General features: G+C 41.6%; 1 protein-coding gene across 4 annotated transcripts in view; it reads left to right on the forward strand.

Moving 5' to 3' along the window:
- The window catches only part of RMND1 (required for meiotic nuclear division 1 homolog), a 46230-nt gene that overhangs the window by 1714 nt on the left and 20619 nt on the right, over nt 1-23897 (forward strand). For 2 of the 4 annotated variants that reach the window (XM_070603161.1, XM_008514814.2), the window contains 7 exons: nt 4135-4649; nt 13074-13182; nt 15706-15781; nt 18862-18901; nt 20637-20737; nt 22683-22789; nt 23728-23792. In XM_070603161.1, coding sequence (XP_070459262.1) covers nt 4149-4649; nt 13074-13182; nt 15706-15781; nt 18862-18901; nt 20637-20737; nt 22683-22789; nt 23728-23792 — 999 coding nt within the window. In that variant the 5' untranslated portion in view covers nt 4135-4148. Of the gene's footprint in view, nt 1-4134; nt 4650-8552; nt 8656-12109; nt 13183-15705; nt 15782-18861; nt 18902-20636; nt 20738-22682; nt 22790-23727; nt 23793-23897 lie in introns of those variants that run through there. The other 2 variants (XM_070603162.1, XM_070603163.1) reach the window with 2 other exon arrangements.

Raw genomic sequence — 23897 nt, forward strand, 5'->3', positions numbered from 1 at the left:
TAAAGGGTGGAGAATGGAGAGCCATGCAAGCCATTTGAAAGGCTTTGCCTTTTATTTCAACTGAACTGTGAAGCCATCATCAAATTTTGTGCAGAGGAAAGACGTGATCCAACTTCAGTTTTCAAAGGATCACTTTGGTTGCCGTGTTGATAAGAATCTGCAGGAGGGCCAAGAACAAAAGGAAGGAGACCAGTTAGGAAGCCATTACAATATAATCTCTGGGAAAGATGGCAGCTTGGACCAGGGTGCTAGCAGGTTGGTGGTAAGAACTGGTCTGAGTAAAGTTAGTGGGATTTGCTGACAGACTGGGCATGGAGAATGAAGAGACAAGGCGGACTCTAGGCTTTTCGCTTTAGCAAAGATAAGGATGTAGTTGCTATTTCATGAATGTGGGATACTGTGGGAAGAATAGGATTTGCAGCAAGATTCCAGAAGCTTGGTTTTGAGCCTGTTACTATTTTTTATGCGTATGAGAGTGATTTAGATAAATATTTGATCTTGATTAATGTATAGATGTTACATAAAACTGTGAGATCACCAAGAGCTGAGAATACAGAAATGGCCCAAATACTGAGGCTTGGCTTTTTCCATTCTTGAGGGGATGGGAAATCAGAAAAGAGATGGAAGGTACAACCAATGAAAACAGCCAGTGTGGTATCCTAGAAGCCAAGTGCTTCAAGGAGAGTAGAATGTACAGCTGTATCAGATGTTGCTGATACGTCAGGTAAAATGACGACTGAGAAGTGACCATTGGACTTAGAAGTGTGGAGGTCATTGGTGGCCTTGGCAAGTGGGTTTTGGCAAAGTGGTGGGGATGAAAGCCTGATTGGAATGGGTTCAAAAAAAATCAGAGAAGAGGAGTTGGAGACAGTGAATGAAACACCTCTAAAAGGAAAGGAGCTCAGAGAAAAGGTGCAGTCTATGGAAAGGAGGATGGAGTCAGGGGAGAGTTGTTTCTATAAAGATGGGAGAAATTAAAGCACAGTTGTATGCTAATAGGAATGTGCCAGTAAAGAGAGAAAAATAAATGGCCTGGAAGAGGAGGGGAGAAGGGCTTACTCAGTCCATCTGGAGGCAGGAAGGGATGAGATTCAGTGTGCAGATGGAAGAGCTAGCTCTGGATGGGACCACGAGCAACTCTTCTGTAGCAACAGAAGGGAAGACAAAGTATAAGGGCACAGAAGCAATAGGCGGGTAGATGGATGATAGCAGAGAGCTTGTAGAAGTTCTCTTCTGATTGTTTCTGTTTTGTCAACAAAAGGTAAGCCAGGTAATTACTGAGAGAGAAGAGGAGGAACATTGAAGGTGTGAGGAGAGAGTGGAGAGTAGAATACAATAGGAAAACACGGTTAAGATCGTTGAGCAGTGTGAAAAGCTCACCTGAAGCGAGTGGTCGTGATTTTAAAGTGAGACAGTGTGGTTGGTTGGTTGGTTGGGTAGTTGGTTGCCTGTAGCTACTGTCAGCTGCAGGAGTACAGGCACAAATTAGGTGAATTATGCTTAATTCAGGTAGGGGGTATGTCACGTGGGTATGTGGAAGTGAGAGGGGTGCAAGAGATTTGAGATGTGTGGAAGAGAGAGATTATAATGGTAGTCCAAAGAATATCAACTGGGTGTGGAGGAAGTGAAGTGGGGACTGGGGGGCAGTGAAAAGGTGGTTGGATAATTGCATCGCAGGTCCTATTGGGTTGAAGAATTATTGGAATTGGGTGATAGAAGTGATCTTGAAAGATCAGAGGTGGTGTTTGGAGAGCAGAATGCTTGAAATTGAGAATATGAGGTTGTAGTTATTGGTAATACGGTCTAGAGTACTGCTGTCCGAGAGAAATAAAATCCAAGCACAAACAGAATAACTTTTCTAGAATCTTTAAAAATAAATGGGTGAAGTTACTTTTTAATTTACTTTAGCCCAGTATATCTAAAAATATTTCAGCAAGCAATCATCATAAAACTTATTGAGATATTTTACTTTTCTTGTTTTAAGTATAAATTACAAAATTTTCTTTAAATTTTATTGAGCCACATTTCAAGTACTCAGTAGCCACATGTGCCTAATGGCTGTTGTAGAGCTTGGAGTGAGTGGCTGAGGAAGGAAGGAAGACCACGATGATAGGTCAGGGAACTTGGGGGCCAGGAGATGGGAAGAACCATGCCCTCGGCCAATCTGCCTGGGTGTAGAAACCATGAAGAATTACAAGGATGATGTGGAGGAGCATGTGAATTCAATGCCAACAGTGTTACACAGAACTCTTAGGGTAATTAAAAACCTAGTGTACTTTTTATCCTTAGTTTGTAACAAAATTTCACTTTACTGAGATGTGTTTCCGTTTTTAACAAAGACTAAATATTTTTGTGTGTGTGTTGGACACCTTAAATGCTTCACCTGTGTCTTTCTCTGCAAAGAGAGGAAGCACACCTGTTGTTTGTCCTGTAGCTCTTGCCTTCTTTGTCCTAGGCTTCACGGAGCCTCTGTGGGAAGGCAGTCTTTAGAGTGTGCAGCTGAGAGTTTCCTAGAAGAGGATGGAAGAAGCCCAGTCTGTGTATACACATTTATGAAATTTTTTATAATTTGTTTTTTCAGAATCCCCTAGTTCAACTGGAAGGGCATAGTACCATTAAAGGTGAACTAAAATAGCTAGTTGGACTAGAAGTAAACACAGAATGCCCACTTTTGAAGGTATTTTGAAAGCAGCAGGTGCTACCTCCTAACTACGGCGGTGACGACTCCTTGTCATCTTCCTTCTAGAGGGAATAAGATGGCGCAGTGGTCGCAGTGTTGTGTTTGGAATTGGAAAAGCCGGGGACTTAATTACATCTCTGAAATGTGCTAACTGTGAGCAGTTGGCCTCTCTAAGCCTCAGTTTCCTTCTCTGTAAAATGCCTCACGGGGTGATTATGAGGTGAGGCAGAGTACTCGGTGGGTGGAAAGTACTCAGTAAGTAACGTCTTGGTCTCTCTCAGTTCCTCCTCTACGTCATTACAAAGTATATGTTTCTTGAACATACATTTGACCATGTGAGTCTCAGATTTAAAAGCTCTGGCTTCCCTCTACCCGTAGAAACTCTTTAGGATCAGTTATGATCCGGCCACTGGCTCCTTTTCAGTCCTGGTCTCCTGCAACTGACACCTCCCTCCCCTGAAGCCGATCCCTGGGTGTTTCATTTGCTGATCCCTCTGCCCTTTAGAGACCCAGTTCAAATGTCACCTCTGTGCATACGTCCCACTCACCCCTCACCCCCCATGCTCCCTTCTCTGCACCCCACGGCATTTGGTACATAGGTCTGTTTTAGTGTTTATCACATTATTCTGTCTGTTTCCCCTGCAAGACTGTGAATTCTGAGATCCTTGATTCATACCTGTATCTCCGGCATCTAACATGTTATTTTGTGAAAGAATTATTGATTGTCTCCTATAGACTTGCTTTTAAAGAACAAATAGTTTATACTGTAATAAGGGGGGAACTTACCCTGTACCCCCATTGCCATGGCCACCCCCAACCTGAAAAGTGCCTTCCCCGTGGAGAAGCAGCTGAAATCTTTCTGGGAGCCTTTCTGAGTCTTCATGTAGAGTTAGGCAACCTCCCCGTGTGTTTCCTCAGCACCTTGTATGGTAGTTCTTTTTAGGGCGTAGGGCCTATTCCTCTAAGTTAGAAGGAGCCCCTGAAAATGCCTGTCTCCTCGGGGAGACCATTGGCCCCAGGATGGGAGAGAGCCTGTCCTTTCATGGAAGCGTCCCCGGCACTAGCTCATTGCTTATCTCAATGTAAAGGCTCAATAAATTTTGCGTAAAGGAATTTATAAGTACAGATTTTCATGTGCTTATGAAGTAAATGAAGAGAGCCCATTGCTCTGTTTTTCTTTTTTAAGGTCCTTGTCATGTCAAAAGCTTTATAATCCTGTAATCTTCCAGAAAGAAGGCCAAAGGTCAACTAAAGGAAAAGTGATGGAAATACTTATATTTATTTTTTTTAACCTTGTTGTTGTTTTTTTTTTGCTAGACTTAGGTTAAGAAGTATCCATTTTGCAATTTCTTTTTTTACAGAAGTAAGCTTGTTACCTAGGAAAATATTATGTAAGTTTTAAAACCTTTTTGAAAAAACTTGAGCTTTAAATTCTTCACTTCTTTTTCTTATAGCTTGGGATGTGGTAATGTCAACCAGACTTCTCAGAGCCCTGGCTGGATCTCACTGTATTTTATCAAAAGCACGTCAGTGCCAAAGATTTGTTCCTCGAACGGTAAAACCACTCAAGGAATTTGAGACTGCGTGTGGCACCCTGACAAGAAGTCAGAACTTGGATTTGTTCTTTCCTGGTACAGCAGCTGATGGTTTGAACCAGTCCCAGATCCTGGAAATGAACCAGAAAACATCAAGTACAAGCGTACACTGTCCATTAAACGCTGTGCATCGCCGGCATGGAAAAGCACACCTTCCAACCAGCAAGTCTTTTGGTACTCACAGGAAAGTGACTCACAAACCAAACCTCTTAGGTTCTAAGTGGTTTATAAAAATATTAGAGAGGCATTACTCATCTGTATCAACGGAAACACTTGTTCCTAAACAAGATTTTCCGCAAATCAAGAGACCACTAAAAGCATCGCGGACCAGGCAGCCCTCCAGGACGAACCTCCCAGTTCTCTCTGTGAACGAGGTAAAAACATGTGGTGGTTGCACCTCTGTTTCGTAATGATCGTTCACTCTCTACACTATGCGTATTGCACCACAACCGTACTGCCAGTGTAAGAGAACTGGCAAACAGCTCAGCATGTTTTCATCAAGATCTTTGAAGCCTGATAGTAAAACCTTTATAGCCAAAGGGAACTAAAAATCTTAATTAATTAATTAATTTATTTTGGTGAGGAGGACTGGCCCTGAGCTAACATCTGTTGCCAACCTTCCTCTTTTTGCTTGAGGAAGATTGTCGCTGAGCTAACATCTGTGCCAGCCTTCCTCTTATTTTATATGTGGGATGCCACCACAGCGTGGCTTGACAAGCAGTGTGTAGGTCTGTGCCCAGGATCCAAACCCGTGAACCCTGGGCTGCTGAAGCAGAGCGCATGAACCCAACCACTACACCGCGAGGCCAGCCCCCCCCAAATCTTGATTTTAAGAATTAGTAATACATATAAGGACAGAATCTAGGCAATGAAGTATGAATTTATGGTTTATGAAAGGTTTAGTTGTTGGTCTAAGGAAACTTTGAAAGAGGAGACTAGTGTTAAGGGCAGTCCAGGAATGGTAATGTAAAAAACACCCATTTAAGAAGAATCAAACAGTAGAAATTCTTCATTAAATTAAAAAAATTTTTTTAGTAACTATGCAGACGGGTAAGCTCGTGTTAGCCGCTGGTGACTGCCTGGGATGGGGTGGTGAATGACGCGGCGAGGCACGATCAAAAAGCAATGAGAAGGGGGGCTGGCCCCGTGGCCGAGTGGTTAAGTTTGCGCGCTCCGCTGCAGGCGGCCCAGTGTTTCGTTGGTTCGAATCCTGGGCGCGGACATGGCACTGCTCATCAAACCACGCTGAGGCAGCGTCCCACATGCCACAGCTAGAAGAACCCACAACGAAGAATATACAACTATGTACCGGGGGCTTTGGGGAGAAAAAGGAAAAAATTAAAAAAAAAAATCTTTAAAAAAAAAAAAAAGCAATGAGAAGGTTTTTGCTTTTTCATCCTTTGAAGATTGAAAGGGGTATTTTTATTCACTAAAAGGTTTACAGGAATTTCTTAGGTACAATCGCATTTCTCTTTTAAATGATAAATATTTAAGGTCAGGGTCAAGCCCGTTGTTAACCTTTCTATCTTGCATAATACCTAGAACTGAGCCTTATGCCTAATGCATGTTTGTTAAGTTGGAAAGAATGGAAAAGACGCAAAGGCATCTTTGATGTCAGTAGTCATCAACATCAAAAACAGGGATGGAAAATATTTAAAACTTGATCAGGCCTGCTGAATCTATTAGAAAACAGGCTAGAATGTCTGTCTTAAAATCTGGATTCTGAGAACTAGGCCCTGAGTATGTTTAATTGGTTGTGGTTTTTTCTCCTGCCCAGTTGAATTCCTTTGAACAAGTATACAGATTCTCAGGTTATGAAGTTAGGCGTCAATTAATGATTTTTATTTTGGATTCTAGTTTTGTTTAAATTGTATGGTTTCTCTGAACCCCAGGTAGAAAGGATGGGAGAGTTACCCATGTATTGCTCTCACGCCTTCTTCCTAGTTCCTGATGGGGTTTTTTGGTCTTTTTTTCTTTTTTGAGGAAGACTGGCCCTGTACTAACATCCATGCCCATCTTCCTCTATTTTGTTTTTTTTTTAAAGATTTTATTTTTCTCCTTTTTCTCCCCAAAGCTCCCCGGTACATAGTTGTATATTTTGTTGTGGGTCCTTCTAGTTGTGGCATGTGGGATGCCGCCTCAGCGTGGTCTGATGAGCAGTGCCATGTCTGCGCCCAGGATTCGAACCAACGAAACACTGGGCCGCCTGCAGCAGAGCGCGCGAACTTAACCACTCGGCCACAGGGCTGGCCCCCATCTTCCTCTATTTTATATGTGGGACACCTGCCACCAGCGTGGCCTGACAAGCAGTGCATAGGTCTGCACTCGCGATCCAAACCCGCAAATCCTGGGCCACCAAAGCAGAACGTGTGAACTTAACCACTGCACCACTGGGCCAGCCCTGCTCCTGATGTTTCAATGACATTACTTAATTGTGTGATAACCCAGGAAATCCGGTATTTAAGTGACTGAGATGAAATTAAGTGTAAAAACCTGAATTCATGGCAGATCCGAAAAGGAGAAAGATCACCTCCGTTTTTCCTTTTGTTACGTCTACAGCACAGAGCATAATCAGGTTTCCTGCAAAGAAGCTTGTAAGGTCAGAGATGTCGCTTTTGTTGTGGTTATTGGTTGAAAACTATCAAAGAGGCATTATTTCTTTGGGCTGTCCTTAGACTTGGAAGCAATTTTCCTGAATTCATTTTTTTATTTTTCTTTAGGATCTTTTTTCTGCTTCCAGGAAAGGATTTGAAGTAGATTTTCAAAACTTAATGCCGTTTCAAGTGAGATAATAAAAGCATTACATTTAAGATAGAGCAAAAATTGATACGAACAGAGAAATAACTGTTACCAAGTACCTGGTAGGAATAGCTAATCTAGTTGAACAGTTCTGAGAAGCCCAACAATTAGAGAAAGGACGGAATCCTCCTGGGTGGTATGTTTCTTGTTTTCTGATGGGGGAAAAAAGAAAACCATGAAAATGTCTTACAAAAAATAATTTTTTCTATCACCAAATTGGAGTCATATAGTTCCTGGGTCCTTATTATAGGAGATATAATATCATATAATAGACATGACATTAGTTGGAGTTTTGCAAAAACGAAAACAGGATGTTGTCTCTCTGAAAGCACAGGGAAATAATAGAAAATCTTACGTTTCTGAAAGCATTTTTTTTTTAATCTTTTAAAATTTTGTGTGTGTGTGAGGAAGATTGGCCCTGAGCTAACATCTATTGCCAATCCTCCTCTTTCCTTTTCTCTCCCCAAAGCCTCTGTACATAGTTGTATATTCTAGTTGTAGGTCATTCTCGTTCTTCTATGTGGGACGCTGCCACAGCACGGCCTGATGAGCAGTGTGTAGGTCTGCGCCCAGGATTCAAACCGGTGAACCCTGGGCCGCCAAAGCAGAGTGCGTGAACCTAACTACTTGGCCATGGGGCCAGCCCCTCTGAAAGCATTTCTGTGATCAGAGGTAATATAGTTTTGGAAGTTTATTTGCTGATGATCTTGCTTTTCGTAGGCGAACACAGTCTTGAGGTGTGACAAGGTGCTGTGTCCCTGGGGCTGAAGACTGGCTTCTCTCTGACCCCTCCTTCCCCATGTGGGCGTCACGAGGCTGGCAAATCCTTTGTTGGGGCAGAGCCCTTTCTGCCCCTCTCGACTGAGACGGGAAAGGACTCTACTTTGTACCAGAAAGCAGACGTGCTTTGTGTCGTTCACCCCACGTGCTCCTGTCTCGTCCTCTTAGCCCTGCCACACAGCATTCCCTCGGAGTTGACTGCATGGAGTTACTCACCCACCCTCCATACTGGAATCCACTCTTTACCTGGTCTCCCTTGCTGAGATCGTAGCCTGCTGAGATAGTCAACCCACACCCCTTGGTTCATCATTTCTCATGGCAACGACTGTGCTTCTGCTGGGTGTGTCCTCTCTTCCAGGAGGAGGACACTGCAGCCCTGAGCATCATGGAGCCTGGAGGGGAGGAGATGCCAGGGTGCCCACAGCGGTTTTCAGGCTCACCCCGCAGTCTGTTGTGAAATTAACTAGTGGGTGGTTAATAGCCGTTTGTATTTTAATAGAACAGAAAATAGCAGAATGCATTTCTCCTGGTAACAGTAGATACCTTCTGTGAAGCTTTGTGTCAGTTATTAGCGTATGTGCACATATGTGTGTGATATGTGTACTGTGTGTAGGAAAGGATTTATCACCACAGGTTGTAGTCAAAAAGCTTAAAAGCTAAAGCATACTAGTAATGTAAAATCTATATGTGTTTTATAGCTTTCGTCTGTAATCTGTACGTAACAGGAAAAACATGCACTTTTCCCGCAGTAGTATAGAAGCAACATGGCTGTAATGCACTAATTCTCTTCAGTAATAGAACGTGAGTAAAAATAAACTTTCTTTTTTAAGGTAGGGTTCCATCAGAGTGTGTGATGCTCTAAAACAGGAATCATCTGTAGATTTCTAGCCCCATCTGCTGGAACATGTTTTCTGTGGCCAGAAAAATGAAACACATACTGAAACGTGGTTTTCTTGGCTTTGGGTGTATTTTTTTAACATTTTAAAATGGAAAGACTTAAATTTAGGTCTGAAATGCAATAACTATTTTAGGTTGGTTTGGCACGTTTATTTAAGAACAAGGTGTTGATCCCCATCCTAAAACCTGAGATTTGCTATCTCTATATATATTTAATGGTTAATAAGTAATGATTTATTATAAAAATCCAGAAAAAGACAAGTATGAAAATGAAACCTTATCACAGAGTAACAACACCTTCAGTTAATAGTGATGGGGCCGGCCTCGTGCCCGAGTGGGTACGTTCGCACGCTCTGCTTTGGTGGCCCAGGGTTTCACAGGTTCGGTTCCTGGGCACAGACCTAGCACCGTTCATCAAGCTGTGCTGAGGTGGCGTCCCACATCCCACAACTAGAAGGACCCACAACTAAAAATATACAACTATGGACTGGGGGGGCTCTGGGGAGAAGAAGGGAAAATAAAATGTTAAAAAAAAAAAACGCTTTTAATAGTGAAAAAAGTGCAAAAACAGGACACTCCATAGTCCTCTTTCCCTTTACTGGATAGATTTAAATACAGTCTTGAAATTTAAAAGCAAGGGAAATAAAAACCAAAACAAGATGTGTAACAAGTCAAACTGAAAAACTTTGTGAGTCGTTTATTAATAGAAGAAGCCATGACTTAAACAGAGACTCAGATCAGGATGTTTAAGGATACAGAAAGTGGTGTGGCAAGCCATATAAGCTGTGTGACATTGGCCAGAACTTTGAGCCAAACTTAGTAGGATATGATGAGAGAAGAAAGGTGACAATCTTCAGAAAATCTGCAAACGTCCTTAGAATGGCTAAGTAAAAACCAATTGTGGGGGCCAGCCAGTGGTGTAGTGGTTAAGTTCATGTGCTCCGCTTCAGCGGCCTGGGGCTCGCTGGATCCCAGGCATGGACCTATGCACCACTCATCAAGCCACGCTGTGGCGGTTTCCCACATACAAAATAGAGGAAGATTGGCACAGATGTTAGTTCCGGGCAGTCTTCCTCAGCAAAAAAAGAAAAACAACAAAACAGTGGTGTTTAAAAATTTATTTATAATCTGACTATTTGGATACCAGAATATCTTTTCTCATGGAAGTCATGATTGAATGCTTTGTCTTGTCCCATTTTTGAGAGTGCACAAAAGTATGAGTTTTTAGCCAGATGGGCCTGGTTGATAGCATAAATGATGGTGAAGCAGACGTGAGACAGTGGGGAGTGGTAGGGACTGTGTGAGCTGCAGAATTGGGCCCCTCCTCAGCCCTAGTCCAGATCTTCCACTTGGTCCAGAGATGGTGGAAATCTGGATTTTGCGTGAAATCACAATTTATTGTTGATAGTTCATTCAAATCTTGAAAACCCTATGTGGGTCCAGTCTTGAGTTGGATAATCCTCTCGGCTGCCAGTTTACAATTCTGATTCTAGAGGCAGTCGGCCTTTGCCATTTCTAGTGCAGTTATGGGAAGATCCTCTGCTGGACTGGGTCTTGACCTTCTTATCTCCTCTTCTTTGTACCTCCTGCTCTTCCCACTCTGGCCCAAACTAAGCATGTCAGCTGTAATACTCCCAGAGGTCATTCTGACATGCAGCCTCATGTCCTGCGATTTTGCTTAGCAAGCTTCAGTAAATTTGCTGGGTCTCGCAGAGGGGACCCTGCCTATTATGGCTTTACCTGATGCCTCATCACAGGTTTCCCTTCTTTCGGCAAGCTTGTTCTCATCTCCTGTCAGCTCTTTGTAACTGTGTGGAGCCTTAAAGGAACAGATGGTGCCAGCAGCTCTCCACCTTAAGCACATGACTGATTCCTGTGATCCAATAACTATACTTTGGCCATTTGGACCCGTATGTTTTCGTTTATTGATGTGTTCCCACCTTCATATGTGACAGTGGGAATCAGCGTATCAGGTGCCTGCCAAAGGAGGGGACTGCATCCATTCTGCCTCACGCTCAGCAGTTTCAGCTTTGTGTGACTTTTGTTTTCTAACTGAATTAAAATGGTTTTGCTTATGAGCAGATACTGTATTGCTTTTAAGTTTTTCCGTTTGTGTTGTGACCTCAAGTCTTCTGTTTATTGCTCTGCTACTTTTCCAATCACGTGTTAGACTGTGTAACAAACTGAGGAAAAGGCAAAGCAAGGTTAGGCCGTTTCTGGAGAAAGGGCCAGGAGTTAGGAAACAGAAGTGGGAGGAAGGAAGGAGTCAATATACTGCTTTTCTTGAGTTTCATACTAGGAGTGGAACAGACAGGGAAAGAATTTAGGAGGTGAGAGGAGTAAATCCTAGGAATAAACTTTGATTTAGTGATCCATAAATATCTTTGACCAGTGTTGGGCCAAGGTGCCGTATGTATCAAAAGACAATAGAGTCACTAAAATTCGGATCAACAGATATTAAAATATAAAATTATGAACATATCAAAATATAAAATTATGAAAACTCAGATGTGCATTACTTGATAAACTTTTTTCTTTTAAAGATTTTATTTTTCCTTTTTCTCACCAAAGCCCCCTGGTACATAATTGTATATTTTTAGTTATGGGTCCTTCTAGTTGTCACATGTGGGACACCACCTCAGCATGGCTTGATGAGCAGTGCCTTGTCCGTGCCCAGGATCGAACCAGCGAAACCCTGGGCCGCCAAAGCGGAGCATGCGAACTTAACCACTCGGCCATGGGGCCGGCCCCTTGATAAACTTTTTAACCTCTCAGAAGTTTTTTGTTTTTGTTTTTGTTTTTGTTTTTATATTTTTTTTATTGAGTTATTGATAGGTTACAATCTTGTGAAATTTCAGTTGTACATTAATGTTTGTCAGTCATGTTGTAGGTGCACCACTTCACCCTTTGTGCCCACCCCCCACCCCACCTTTCCCCTGGTATCCACTAAACTGTTCTTGGTCCATAGTTGTAAATTCCTCATATGTAACCTCTCAGCAGTTTTGATGGTTTAAACATATCTGTATGTGCAATGATAGTAACTATAGCAGATGTTGAACTTGTGTGCCAGTCCTGGTTCCAAGCAGTCGACATTCATCAACGTCTTTACACTTCACAACAGCCGTATAAAGTAGGCATTATTGTTATTCTGATTTTTTTTAAGTTATTCAGATTCTGTGCCTGAACTCTTAATGCCTATGCCAATAGTTTTCAAACTTTATTGACCACATCCCATAGCAACTCAGTATACGTGCATAGGCATATATAAGTGATACAAAACTTCATAAAATAAAATTTACCCTTACTGTAAATAATGCGCTGTAATATTTTCTGTTTTATTCTATTTAATTTTTTTTAGGAAGCTGATTTGGGCCAACTGAATTGATACCAGGACTCACTAATGGCTTGTGACGTACATTTTGACAAAAACATTGCACTATGCCATATTGCTTACCGTATGTATACTGTCCAGACACACACAACACAAGTGTATACGTGTAGACACAGATGAGCCTCATGGTGCAGGAGCCAAGGCACTAACCACACTTGGACACATGCTCAAATTTACAGAACTTTTTGTTTAATATTAACCAGAGTTGGCCAGCCCTGTGGCCGAGTGGTTAAGTTCACGCTCTGCTTCTGTGGCCCAGGGTTTCGCTGGTTCAGATCCCGACCATGGACCTAGTGCTACTCATCAAGCCATGCGGAGGTGGCGTCCCACGTAGCACAACCAGAAGGACTCACAACTGGAATATATACAACTATAGACTGAGGGGCTTTGGTGAGAAGAAGAAAAAAGGAAGAAAGAAGATTGGCAACAGATGTTAGCTCAGGTGCCCATCTTTGCAAAAAAGATAGTTAACCAGAGTCAAAAATGTGTAATTCCTTTGTAGATTTAAGGAAACCTCTGCCAGTACAAGGCTAGCAACAAATGATCAAATGACATCAAATACAATGTTGCTGTGAAAAAGAGCCACGGGGACTCAAAGTTGGAGGGACTAACTATCCGGGTGCCCATATGACTCGCTATTTTGATCATTCTGTGCTTGAGAGAGCTGGGGAGTGGCTCCCCTTTCAGGATAGCCCGTCCCACTTTTTTGGCTAGCAGGAGAAAGTTCTTTCATGGATTGAGCTGAAATCTGTCTTCCTATACGTATAACTTCTTTCTCTACATGCTTATCATGTCCCTTGTGTGAACCTTTGAGTCGTTTGAAGGAAACTTTCGAGTGCTGGCTTTGCAAAGTGGAGTTTTGCAAGCTGACAGCCCTCACAGATGCTTCAGCCTCTTGGTAACCCATGTCACGCTCCTCTCGCTGGAACAGGACCTGATGCACTGCACAGCATTTGCAACAGCGGATGAGTATCATCTTGGAAATCTCTCTCAAGACCTGGCCTCCCATGGATATGTTGAAGTGACAAGCTTGCCTAGAGGTACATCTTCTTGAGCCTGGGGCTAAGTATGTGAAAATGTGTTAGAAAATAATTTTCCTACGATACTGTCTTAAATATGCATTTGTTTATGTTTCATTTTCTGTTGAAACAAGGATTGTAGCATAAAAGTGGTGTAGAATCTCTGTACAAATGACATACAAAGATAAAAAAAAACATTTAGTTTTTTTTAACTTAGTTCCAGATTAAAAGCAATATAATTTATTGAGCTTTATTTATAGGATCACTGTTACTTGGGATGATGAAAGACCATGATACTTCATTTCTCTCACATTAAAAAGTTATTTTAGGGGCCAGCCCAATGGTGTAGTAGTTAAGTTTGCACGCTCTGCTGCAGGGGTCTGTGGTTTGCCGGTTTGGATCCTGGGCACAGACCTACACGCCGCTTCTCAAGTCATGCCGTGGCAAGTGTCCCACATGTGAAATAGAGGAAGATGGGCACAGATGTTAGCTCAGGGCTAATCTTCCTCCAAAAAAAAAAAACTTATTTTGGTATTACCGAAGAACTATGAAATTGATAGAAATGTTGGGAAGACATTTCTTTAAAGAACAATTTAACAGTACAATCCAGTACTTTGAAACTAACAAAATTAGTTGAAAGATAAACACAATGAATATTAAAAATGAGAATCAAAATAAACTTAAGATGGGGGGCCGGCCTGGTGACGCAGTGGTTACGTGCACACGTTCCGCTTCGGTGGCCCGAGGTGTGGCCCAAGGTTTGCCGGTTCGGACCCCGGGTGCGGACGTGGCACTGCTTGGCACGCCATGCTGTGGTAGGCATCCCACATATAAAGTAGAGGAAGATGGGCATGGATGTTAGCTCAGGGCCAGTTTTCCTTAGCGAAAAAAGGAGGATTGGCAGCAGTTAGCTCAGGGCTAATCTTCCTAAAAATAAAATAAAATAAAGATGGTAGGATAGTATCAGAAAGGATCCTTGAGAAAATACCCTGCTTTACATTAAAAAATAAGTAACTTGGAACCTTTTGATGGAAATTCACAAATTTACTGCGGAGGAGCAAAAATAGCAAGTTAAAAACCTCCCTGCTAGATAGAAAATTCTAGAGTCATTGACCCCGGAAGAAACAGTGGAAATGTCATTGTGCTTTCTCAGCCTTGGTTATCTGAACAATTTGTGCTATTTGATGGCAAAACCAGACATAATTGACTTATGAAAACAGAGCTATGTCCAGGGTGCTAAGATAAAACAGTGCCCAGGGTGTCCTTGGCTGATTCCAAAGGCTGTCAGCAGGGCGATTACATTACAGGTGCATTACGGGCATGAAGCCTGCTCGTTCCATTCTCACTGCCCTGGGTCTTGTCCATTTCATTCGTGTTGCTCTCGGCTGCATAGGTGAACTTTGCCCTCCGTGGGCTGTAGGACTTAGGGAAGTTAGAGTTTACTCAGAAAAGGTAGTTTAGGATTTGGTGCCTACCTGAATCCCCCATTTCTGAACCTCCTACCAGGAACTCTGAAGCTTTGAGGATCCTAATTTTGGGTTAAGAAATTATATATAACTTTTTACATGTAAATATTAGTGTTTTTATTCATTGATATATTAACATATTTATAATTTATGTTATACAATATATACTTATGATAAATATTAAACTAATACATAAAGAAACTACTTATTTTTTTTTTAAAGGTTTCCTTTTTTTCCTTTTTCTCCCCAAAGCCCCCTGGTATATACTTGTACATTCTTAGTTGTGGGTCCTTCTAGTTGTGGCATGTGGGACGCCACCTCAGCGTGGCTTGATGAGCAGTGCCATGTCCGTGCCCAGGATTCGAACTGACGAGACACTGGGTCGCCTGCAGCGGAGCGCACGAACTTAACCACTGGGCCACGGGGCCAGCCCCAGCAACTACTTATTGATGAATATTTGTGTATTTATGTATTTAATGCTATTTAAAAGGTTAAAATATTTAAATAGTTGCAGATGACTCCCGTGGTAGTTCTCATGATTAACTTTGAAATCAGATATGTTTTCAAATGGTCAGTATCTTTGTTTCTGTGTATGTTCTATTCTCCCACAATTTCAAATTCAGCAGAATGAGTAGTTTGAGAATATTCAAATTATGTTATTAATAAAATAGTATTTAAAGGAAGAGAATATATTAATGGTTCTTCAAATTTTATTGGAAATTAATTTTGTAGAAAGAAGTTTAATTCTTAAACCTTAGTTGTATTAGAACTAAGACTTTGGTAATTATTAACTGGACTAGTTATTACTGAATCAAAATGGGTACGAGTGAGTAGTTTAAAATAACACTAATAATAGTATCACAGGTTGTTCCATATTTTGTGAAAGTAATTTCTTGTGGTCTTTTCATTTTGTATGTTAACTACTTTCAGAAACTATAGTAAAAGATGGACGCCTTACAGAGCACTTGATGGCATAGGAAGAAATGACCATAAGGACTTCATTAAAGTTTTGTAGGTCACTCTTAAACCTTGTGTTACCTTGGGACATAGCTTTTTGCTCATTTATTTTAAATCACAGATGCAGCAAATATTTTGGTGATGGGTGTGGAAAATTCTGCCAAAGAAGGTGATCCTGGAACCATATTCTTCTTCAGGTAAGAGAAGAAAGCAACTCCACTGGGAGATGGCCTTGTGCTCAGGTGATGGTGCTCTTTAAAGGGGCTCTTGACAGTCAGTGAGTTCGTCACGTGTTTGTGGTTTAAATCACTTTATCATTGATTCTTATTTGATCTAGGAGAGTTGGTCAGTTTTAGGAATCTTTACTAAATCCTCTTAGAAAATAAAGAATTTCTAAAAGCAGTAAATATTCTTCCCCTGGCTTGTCTTTATTAGTAAATCTGGATTTTCAGTCACTAAAAATACGTGAAGCCTTCTATTTCCTTTCGTCTTCAGTGCCACATAGCAGACTCATGCTACCTGTGCTGTCTTTTCTTTGTTCTCCTTCTGGAGCTCTTTAGCGAAAGTTTTAGTCCATTTTACATTTCCAGAGACTTCAGACCTGGGAACCTGACTCACAGAAAGTTATTCCTTTTATTTAAAGGTTTTTTTAATAGCAAATACTCCAGAGTAGCTGAGTGGGAATGCTAATGATAATAGAAACCATTTAAAATAATCTCATATAGGCTGCCAGCCCCATGGCCCAGTAGTTAAAGTTCTGCGCACTTCGCTTTGGCGGCCTGGTTCTCAGGATCGGATCCCGGGTGCGGACCCACTCCACTCATCAGCCCTGCTGTGGAGGCATCCCACATGTAAAATAGAGGAAGATTCCATGGAATGTTAGCTCAGGGTTAATCTTCCTCAAGCAAAAAATAATAATAATAATAATCTCCTGGTATCCTCATAACACTTGAAGAAGATCTGTTATTCCCATTTTGCGGCTGTGGAAACTGAGGGTCAGAGAGATTAAGTGAGTTACCCACAGTCGTGGGACTGATAAGTGGCACAACAGAAGCACATGGAACGTCCGTCAGAATCCAAACTTGAAGAAAGATTTTGTGGACTTAGTCATAGTGGTTGATGATAATTGGAAGCCCTGGCTTTGTTCCTGTCGATGCCTCACCTTCGTGTTGGTGTTACTTTGGAGATAATCAAGAGTTCAACGTTTTGTCCAAGTAGAATAGCGTCCCGTTTGACCCAGGTGAGCAATTTGGATTTCTGAGGCCCTCTAGGTCAGCTCTGTATCCAGTACAAATACAGCAAACCTCATATGTAATGATACGTTTTCTAATAGCCACATTTTTAAAAGTTAAAAAGATGAATTTAATTTTGAACACACTAATAATATGATCTATTGCCTGAAATTAATCTTAATAGTATATTTTATATATATTTTAAGTGTATTTTATTTAACCCATTATATATTAATTAAATATTAGTAATTGAATTAAATACTTAATCAGTAATTAATGAGATTTTACATTTTTCTTTTCACACTAAGTCTTTGAAACCTGGGTGTGTGTTTTACGCTTGCATCGCCTCTCACTTTGGGCCAGGCGTATTTCAGATGCTCAGTGGCCACACGTGGCTTCTGAGCGCCATATTAATAGCACAGCACAGCTCTAGACGGAGCACGGTGCCCAAGACCTGTCCTCTGCCCGTAAGTGATTCTCTGAACTAAAACTCTGGCTGTGGCTTTAAATACCTCTCAAATCCGTATCCTGAGACTTATGCTGGCCTAGCGCTACAGCTTACTGCCTGGGCTGCCTGTCTGTCCCCCAACGCCACCACCAGTCTGTTCATCTGTTGTAGGCAGGATAATTTTTCAATAGGTGGTTCTGATCACTACACTCTCTTTTATAAAATTCTGTGGAATTTGACCAAACTCCTTGTCACAACACAGAGTTCCTTCAGGGGTCGGCTCCCTCCTACCTCTCTAACTGACTGGCCACTACTTGCCAACATCCACAGCCATTCAGACAAGTAGCTGTGTATTCTGAGATGTTTCCCTGCTCCCTCAGGCTTCTCCCTGAGCCCAGGGTCTTCCCTCTGCTGTCGCCTCCTCTCGTTTTTTCATTTGGGTGGCTCTGCTCCTCCTTTAGGAACTGTGTCCCTCTGATGTACATCGAGTGTCTTCTTCATAACACTGTTACAGCGCTGGTAACGCTCTGTGGTAATTGGTGTCTGTCTATCAGTCTTTTCTAGATTGAGAGTTCCTCGAGGACGGGATCTAGACCATACTCATCTTTGCATCCAGACGCTAAGCACAGACCCACACACATACTAAGCACTTTGCTTAAGAAGTGTTTGCAGAATGATACGGGCCATCACATTTCTACCTTTCTCTCCTTTCCACCTTTCCTTCCTCTGGTGCAATAACCAGAGCCATAACTCCTTTTTTTATTTACTCCCTAAAACAGCTCAATACGTCAGACTGCAGAAATCAAAACAAGTTCATTTATAGTTTTTAGACCTTAACTTCTAGCGAAGCCAGAGTTGGATTCGAGGGTCTGCTGGGCTTCATTGTAATTCTGCTCTGAGCGTTGTGGGGATGGGGTGTTATTCCCAGGGGCCTTCCGCCGTCTGAGGCTTTCGTCTGTCTCAGTCTCGGTTCCACAGCTATTAAAAGCATGAGCCTTTGTTCTTTTCCTTTAGCAGAATCTGCCTAATGAGAGCTAAGACAGGTCTCAAAAATTTCCTTATTCTGATTTCTGTACATCAGAACTGAACCAAGTATGAAACAGTCTGGATACATGAAGTTAGATGGTATTAGATTCAGGCGTCGCTTAACGACACGGATACGTTCTGAGAGATGTGCTGTGAGGTGATTTCCTCGTGCGAACATCACAGAGTGGACGTCCACAGACCTAGATGGTAGAGCTACTACACACCCGGCTCTAGGGTCCTCATTTTGTGGGGCCACCATCGTGTATGTGGTCCATCATTGACCAAAATGTTGTTATACAGCGCATGACTGAACAAGAATAGTTATTTATTCTGCAAACCTTGTGCGAAATCATGCATTTTTGAGAGGTCAGGTTTTATGAAGAGTTCAAAAAGTAGCTTTTGTTTTACCAAATCTATCTAGGAACCGTAATGTCAAATCAATAATAAAGTATCTATTTTTTAATTGCATTCTGGATATGTTCTAGAAGTTACCTAAGCATGGCTTTATGTATGGTCCTCAAGAATGTATTTTACCTTTAACTTAGTTGATTCTTTTATTCTTTCAAATCAGAGAAGGAGCTGCTGTGTTTTGGAACGTGAAAGACAAAACTGTAAGTATTAATAAAGTATGAAAGTATAAAAATTTAGTTTTCTGAGAATAAATTGTTAATTAGCTCTCAATAATCTGAGCCATTGGAAGATAAATTAACAGATAATCCTTAACTTATTTGCTCTGCATCGTGTGATATTTATCCTAGCAGTTTCACCTTCTAAAATGTATTGTATTTTGGCTTGTAAGTTTCCTACATTTTTCCATTCTCTGGGCACACGCTGATTTGCGGAGAATCAGGACAATTCTAGCTACACTGCAGACAGAAGGGATTATATTTCGTACGTGATAATCTACAAAGTGAATAATGTACACCCAGTTCACTGGAAGCCGGCTGCACAGAGTCTTAGTTTTGATCCAGTTTTGCAGAACTTTATCACTCACAGGGAGTAATTTTTTCAGTGTCCCAGTCAGGATTTGTTTCAAACAACCTTTTTAGAAGCAGTTTGGTAATACACATGAAACCTTTGTATTTAACTCAGCAATTTCACATCTAGAAAGTCATCCAAAGGATAGAATCGCAGTTCTGCACAATGAACGACCTACAGAAATGGTCATCAACGCATTATTTACAACAGCAAAAGTGAGAAATAACCAGAATGCCTAATAGTAGGAAGTTTGGTAAATACATGCATAAGCTAGAGTATACTATGGCTCTTAACAATCATGGAAAAAGACCTATTCCTGGGAAATTGCTTGTGTGTATGATACAGTTAACTTAAAGAACAGGGTACAAAATATAACCAATGTAATCCTGGAGCTGGTTAAAAAATATGCCTCCTACAATCCCAGTTTTACTAAAAGGAAATACCTGCCACACACACACACACACACACACACACCCACACACACATGGAGGGGTGGGGGGGTTCCTGAGGAAAAGGAAATATAAATGACCAATAAGTATAAGAAAAATGTAACACAAATTGTCAGTTTGAGATGGTGAACATGTAGAAGGCTGATGATACCCAGTGTTTTTAAGCATGCTCTCACAGATGTTTGGGTTCCAAAGCTGGAAAAACTGTTTTGAAGGGTGGTTTAGCACTATTTATCGAAGTTATAAGTGTGTGTGTCTTTTGCTCTAGCAATTCCTAAAGAAATATTCCCACAAGCCTACACAGACGCACACCTAGGCTGGCGCATTGCGACTTTGTAGCAGTGGCGAGTAGAAGCGATCGCCCGTGGGTGGCATTTGGGATGGTTAAACAAACCGCGGCTGCTCCATTGAGGAGAACAGCACTGAAAATGTCCATATGCACAGTATGCTCCCATTTCATGTAAAAAAGAAAATAAATGTATATGCACATGTTAAAAAGTCTGGAAGGCTATGCGCCGTGTTGAATGGTTCCCTTTGGGGATAAGGAATTGAGGAGAGCAGAGAGAGAAGGTCACTTTACCTCCGTGTTGCTTAAACTTTTACAAGTATGTTGCTTAGACAGTTTTTAAAAAGATGTGAAGGATACAAGCCACAATGTTACTAATGGTTTTTTGGTTTGTGGGATAATGATAATTTTTATTTTCTTCTTTATTCTCATCTGCGTTTTCCAAATGTAAAAACGAATATGTCATCCTGATGAGTTTAATATCACAATGAATTTGCCTTTTCCTTAAAAACTAAACAACAGAAGAGATATCGTGAAATGTAGTGACGTATTATAAGCAGTAACACTGTTGTAACATCCTTCTTTACTGAGGGAGTCAGGTAGAATTTCCGATTAGTCTTCCTTTTATTCCAGATGAAGCATGTGATGCAAGTTCTAGAAAAACATGAAATTCAGCCATATGAAATCGCCCTGGTACACTGGGAGAACGAAGAGCTTAACTACATAAAAACAGAGTAAGCCACTTTTTATCAAATTTACAAAAAGGGCGGCTGGAATAACTGGGTAAAGCAGTAGAAGAGGTAAATGATTTATGATTGTGGAGACTAATTTTAAGAAAAAAGTTATTGGTACAAATACAAAGCCTGAACAATATAATAAATATTAGTAGATGAACATTATTTTTTTAACTTCTTAGGCTACCCATAAATTAAAACAAGTAGATAGTATAACCCCAAAATGGTAAATTTCCTCAGCAGCCTGAATCAGTAAAATTGTATGCCTTCATCAGAATGAACCTATCAAATCATTCTAGTAATGTTTTCTCTGAAATAAATCCATTTTTTCCCTACTGATTTTGGGTGTAAATGGGATGTGTAGTGAGGGTCTGATCTAAGAGAACCCCTTGTAGAAATGGGGGTGCCTGCAAAAAGTGGGGGCCTGACATACTGTTCTCAGGTAAGAAATAGGTAAGCAACATACCAGCTGATTTTCCTGTGTCAGCAGAGGGAGAAAGTGAAGAAGGATGTTAGGGCGGAGAGAGAAGGCCGTGCGACCTTTCCTCCTGGAGTTACCCGTCTAGTGGGATACGATAAAAAGAGAAAGTCTTTGTCGTAAGAAAGGAAGCGATGAAGCAGGGCTTTAGGGAAACTTGGAAGAGACTCCAGCTGTGGAAAGACCAGATGGGAGAAGAGCTAAGCGACAGTGGCCAGCAAGGGTTACCTGCACACACCGTGCCAGGCGCCCTTCTTAGTGCTTTCCGTGCATCGTCCCATTCAGTCCCGACGAAACCCTGTAATGCCATGAGCTGGCTCTCAGGTGAGGTGCGGAGAGGCTGTGTCTTGCCCAGCGGCTCCTGGCTAGTCAGTGAGGGCCCGGGCCCATCGCGCTTGCCCTCAAAAGTGAGAATGTGAACCTGAGCGACACAACAAACAGCTAACGGAAGTTACTAATTTTCTTATGAAGCACTCAGCCTTTGGTTAAGGTTCCATGGATTTCCCTGCTGTGCTCTGCCTCCAGATCAAACTGTTCCTTACTAGGCACTCTCCCCGGCCCACCACAGACACACACACACACACTCACACTCACACACACTCACACACTCTCACACACTCACACATTGCAGTCTGTGGAGGAGTAAAGTCCTCGGCTCCTTGGATCCCAGCATCAGTGATTTATTTTCGTCCAAAGACCCGCATGGCCGCTACCAGCGTGTGGTTACCTGAGTCCTGCCCGTGGTTCAGGGCCTCTGCTGCCCCCCTCAGTTCTGTGCAGGCCCGAGCTCCTTCGTAAAGCATCTTGTCCACTCTGCTCCTTCCCATCGTCTCTTTCTCCCTCCACCCGAGGGTGTCAGCCGATTCTGCCTCTCCACCCTCTCGTTCGGCCTCCTGTCCACCCCGTTTTCCATCTCTTGTCATCTCACGTCTTTTGTGAAGGTTTACCCTGTACTTTTCCTCTTTGCTTGTGACATTTGCCTTCTCGAATCCCCTCCCTTTCCACAGCTCCCCCGTCTCCCACCGCATCCCTACCACGTCGGTGTGATTTTAGATTACACTGTGTATATAGTTGTTAGTCAGCAATTTTTCACTTAGCAATTTATTGTGATCATTTTCCCTTTCTATTAAATATCCTTTCAAAACATGCTGCTTAATTTTTGTTGTGAGAAATTCCCATAAATGAACTTTTCTCTTATTGAACATTTAGTTTCTTTCCTCATTTTTTACTATTAAACATTTGACCATAAAATTTTTTTGTACACCAGTCTTTGCATCTTTGATGATTTCCTTAGGATCAGCTCCTAGAAGTGGAATTACCTGGATCAAGAGTATAAGAACTTCTATAAGACACTTGATTCAAATTGCCAAAATGACCTCTAGAAAAGATTGTAAGGTGACTTTTTCGAAAGGAAAAATTAAAGTGCTCTTGAAGATTTAGAAGATCATTTTTTTTTCCTTTTCACAGGGGGCAGTCCAAACTCCACCGAGGGGAGATCAGGCTAAATTCAGAGCTAGACTTAGACGACGCCATTCTAGAGAAATTTGCTTTCTCAAACGCTCTCTGCCTTTCAGGTGAGTTACTGCTACTTAGCAGACAAAGTACTGCCTCGTTTTCTTTTCATTGAGGGAAGTTCAAGTATTTGGTAAAGATTTTGGCGTGTTTTCACAGAATACGGAGCAAAGCCTTAGCATTCCTTTCCTTTTTTTTTTTCCTCCAAAAGAAAAATATTCATAGTATAAAGTATAAAATATAGTATCTGTGCTGCCTTACTCATTCTTTATTAATTGTATTGATAAAGTTGACCCTCTCCAAAAATATTTTTTATATCCTTATTATTACCACCTTTGATTTCTCTCCCTTCTCTCTGCGTGATTGCCAGTCTCAGGTTGTCTCTAATCCAGGCAGAGAAAGCCCAACCCCGTGGCTGGGCCCAGGCCTCCGTGTAGAAAAACACTCTCAAGTTTTTCACGGGAATGGGCCAGAGAGTTACAGCAGCTCTAAGTTTTTTCCGAAAGATTCGTGCACCTGAGTAAAACTGTAGAAGTTGTCTAAGAAAAGTTTTCACCCCTGGTCTACACTAGGCTGCTGCGTGGCTTGTCCGTACTGCTCTAGGAGGCTTCAGGGCCTTCCGAGCCCAGCTCACAGCCCTGGGGGTGGAAGGGGAGGCCGGGAAAGCCTAAGTCCGCCCCGTCTGCAGAGCCGCCCTGCTTCCGGGGTGAGCCTGAGACTTGGGTTTCTGAGGTGCAATATTAGAAAATCGAGTTCTACCAAATGTCGCTTTGGTCTGGAGCAGGGCGTGAAAGTGTCCTCGGTTTCTTCTGTCTTTTTCCACTTCATGCTGGCCTTTATAATACTAAATAACTCTTCTTAAATTTCACTTTCAAATTTTTGGCACATTTGTTTCTTAAACTATTGTTGAAATGGTGGTGAAGGTACTGCGTAATTATGCATTTTTATAAACATGAAGATGATGATAAAGAAATGTTCCATTGTTCATTTTTTCCCCCAGTGAAACTGGCTATTTGGGAAGCATCACTGGATAAATTTGTGGAATCTATTCAGTCGATTCCAGAGGTAATTATACCAATTTTATGCTTATTTTCAAGTATAGATTTCTATTTGGGAAAAACACAAATTTCCCACTATAACAGTATAGTTAGGAGTACAATAAAGTGTTAA

This window comes from Equus przewalskii, chromosome 32 (assembly GCF_037783145.1).
Source record: "Equus przewalskii isolate Varuska chromosome 32, EquPr2, whole genome shotgun sequence".
Classification (NCBI taxonomy): Eukaryota; Metazoa; Chordata; class Mammalia; order Perissodactyla; family Equidae; genus Equus; species Equus przewalskii.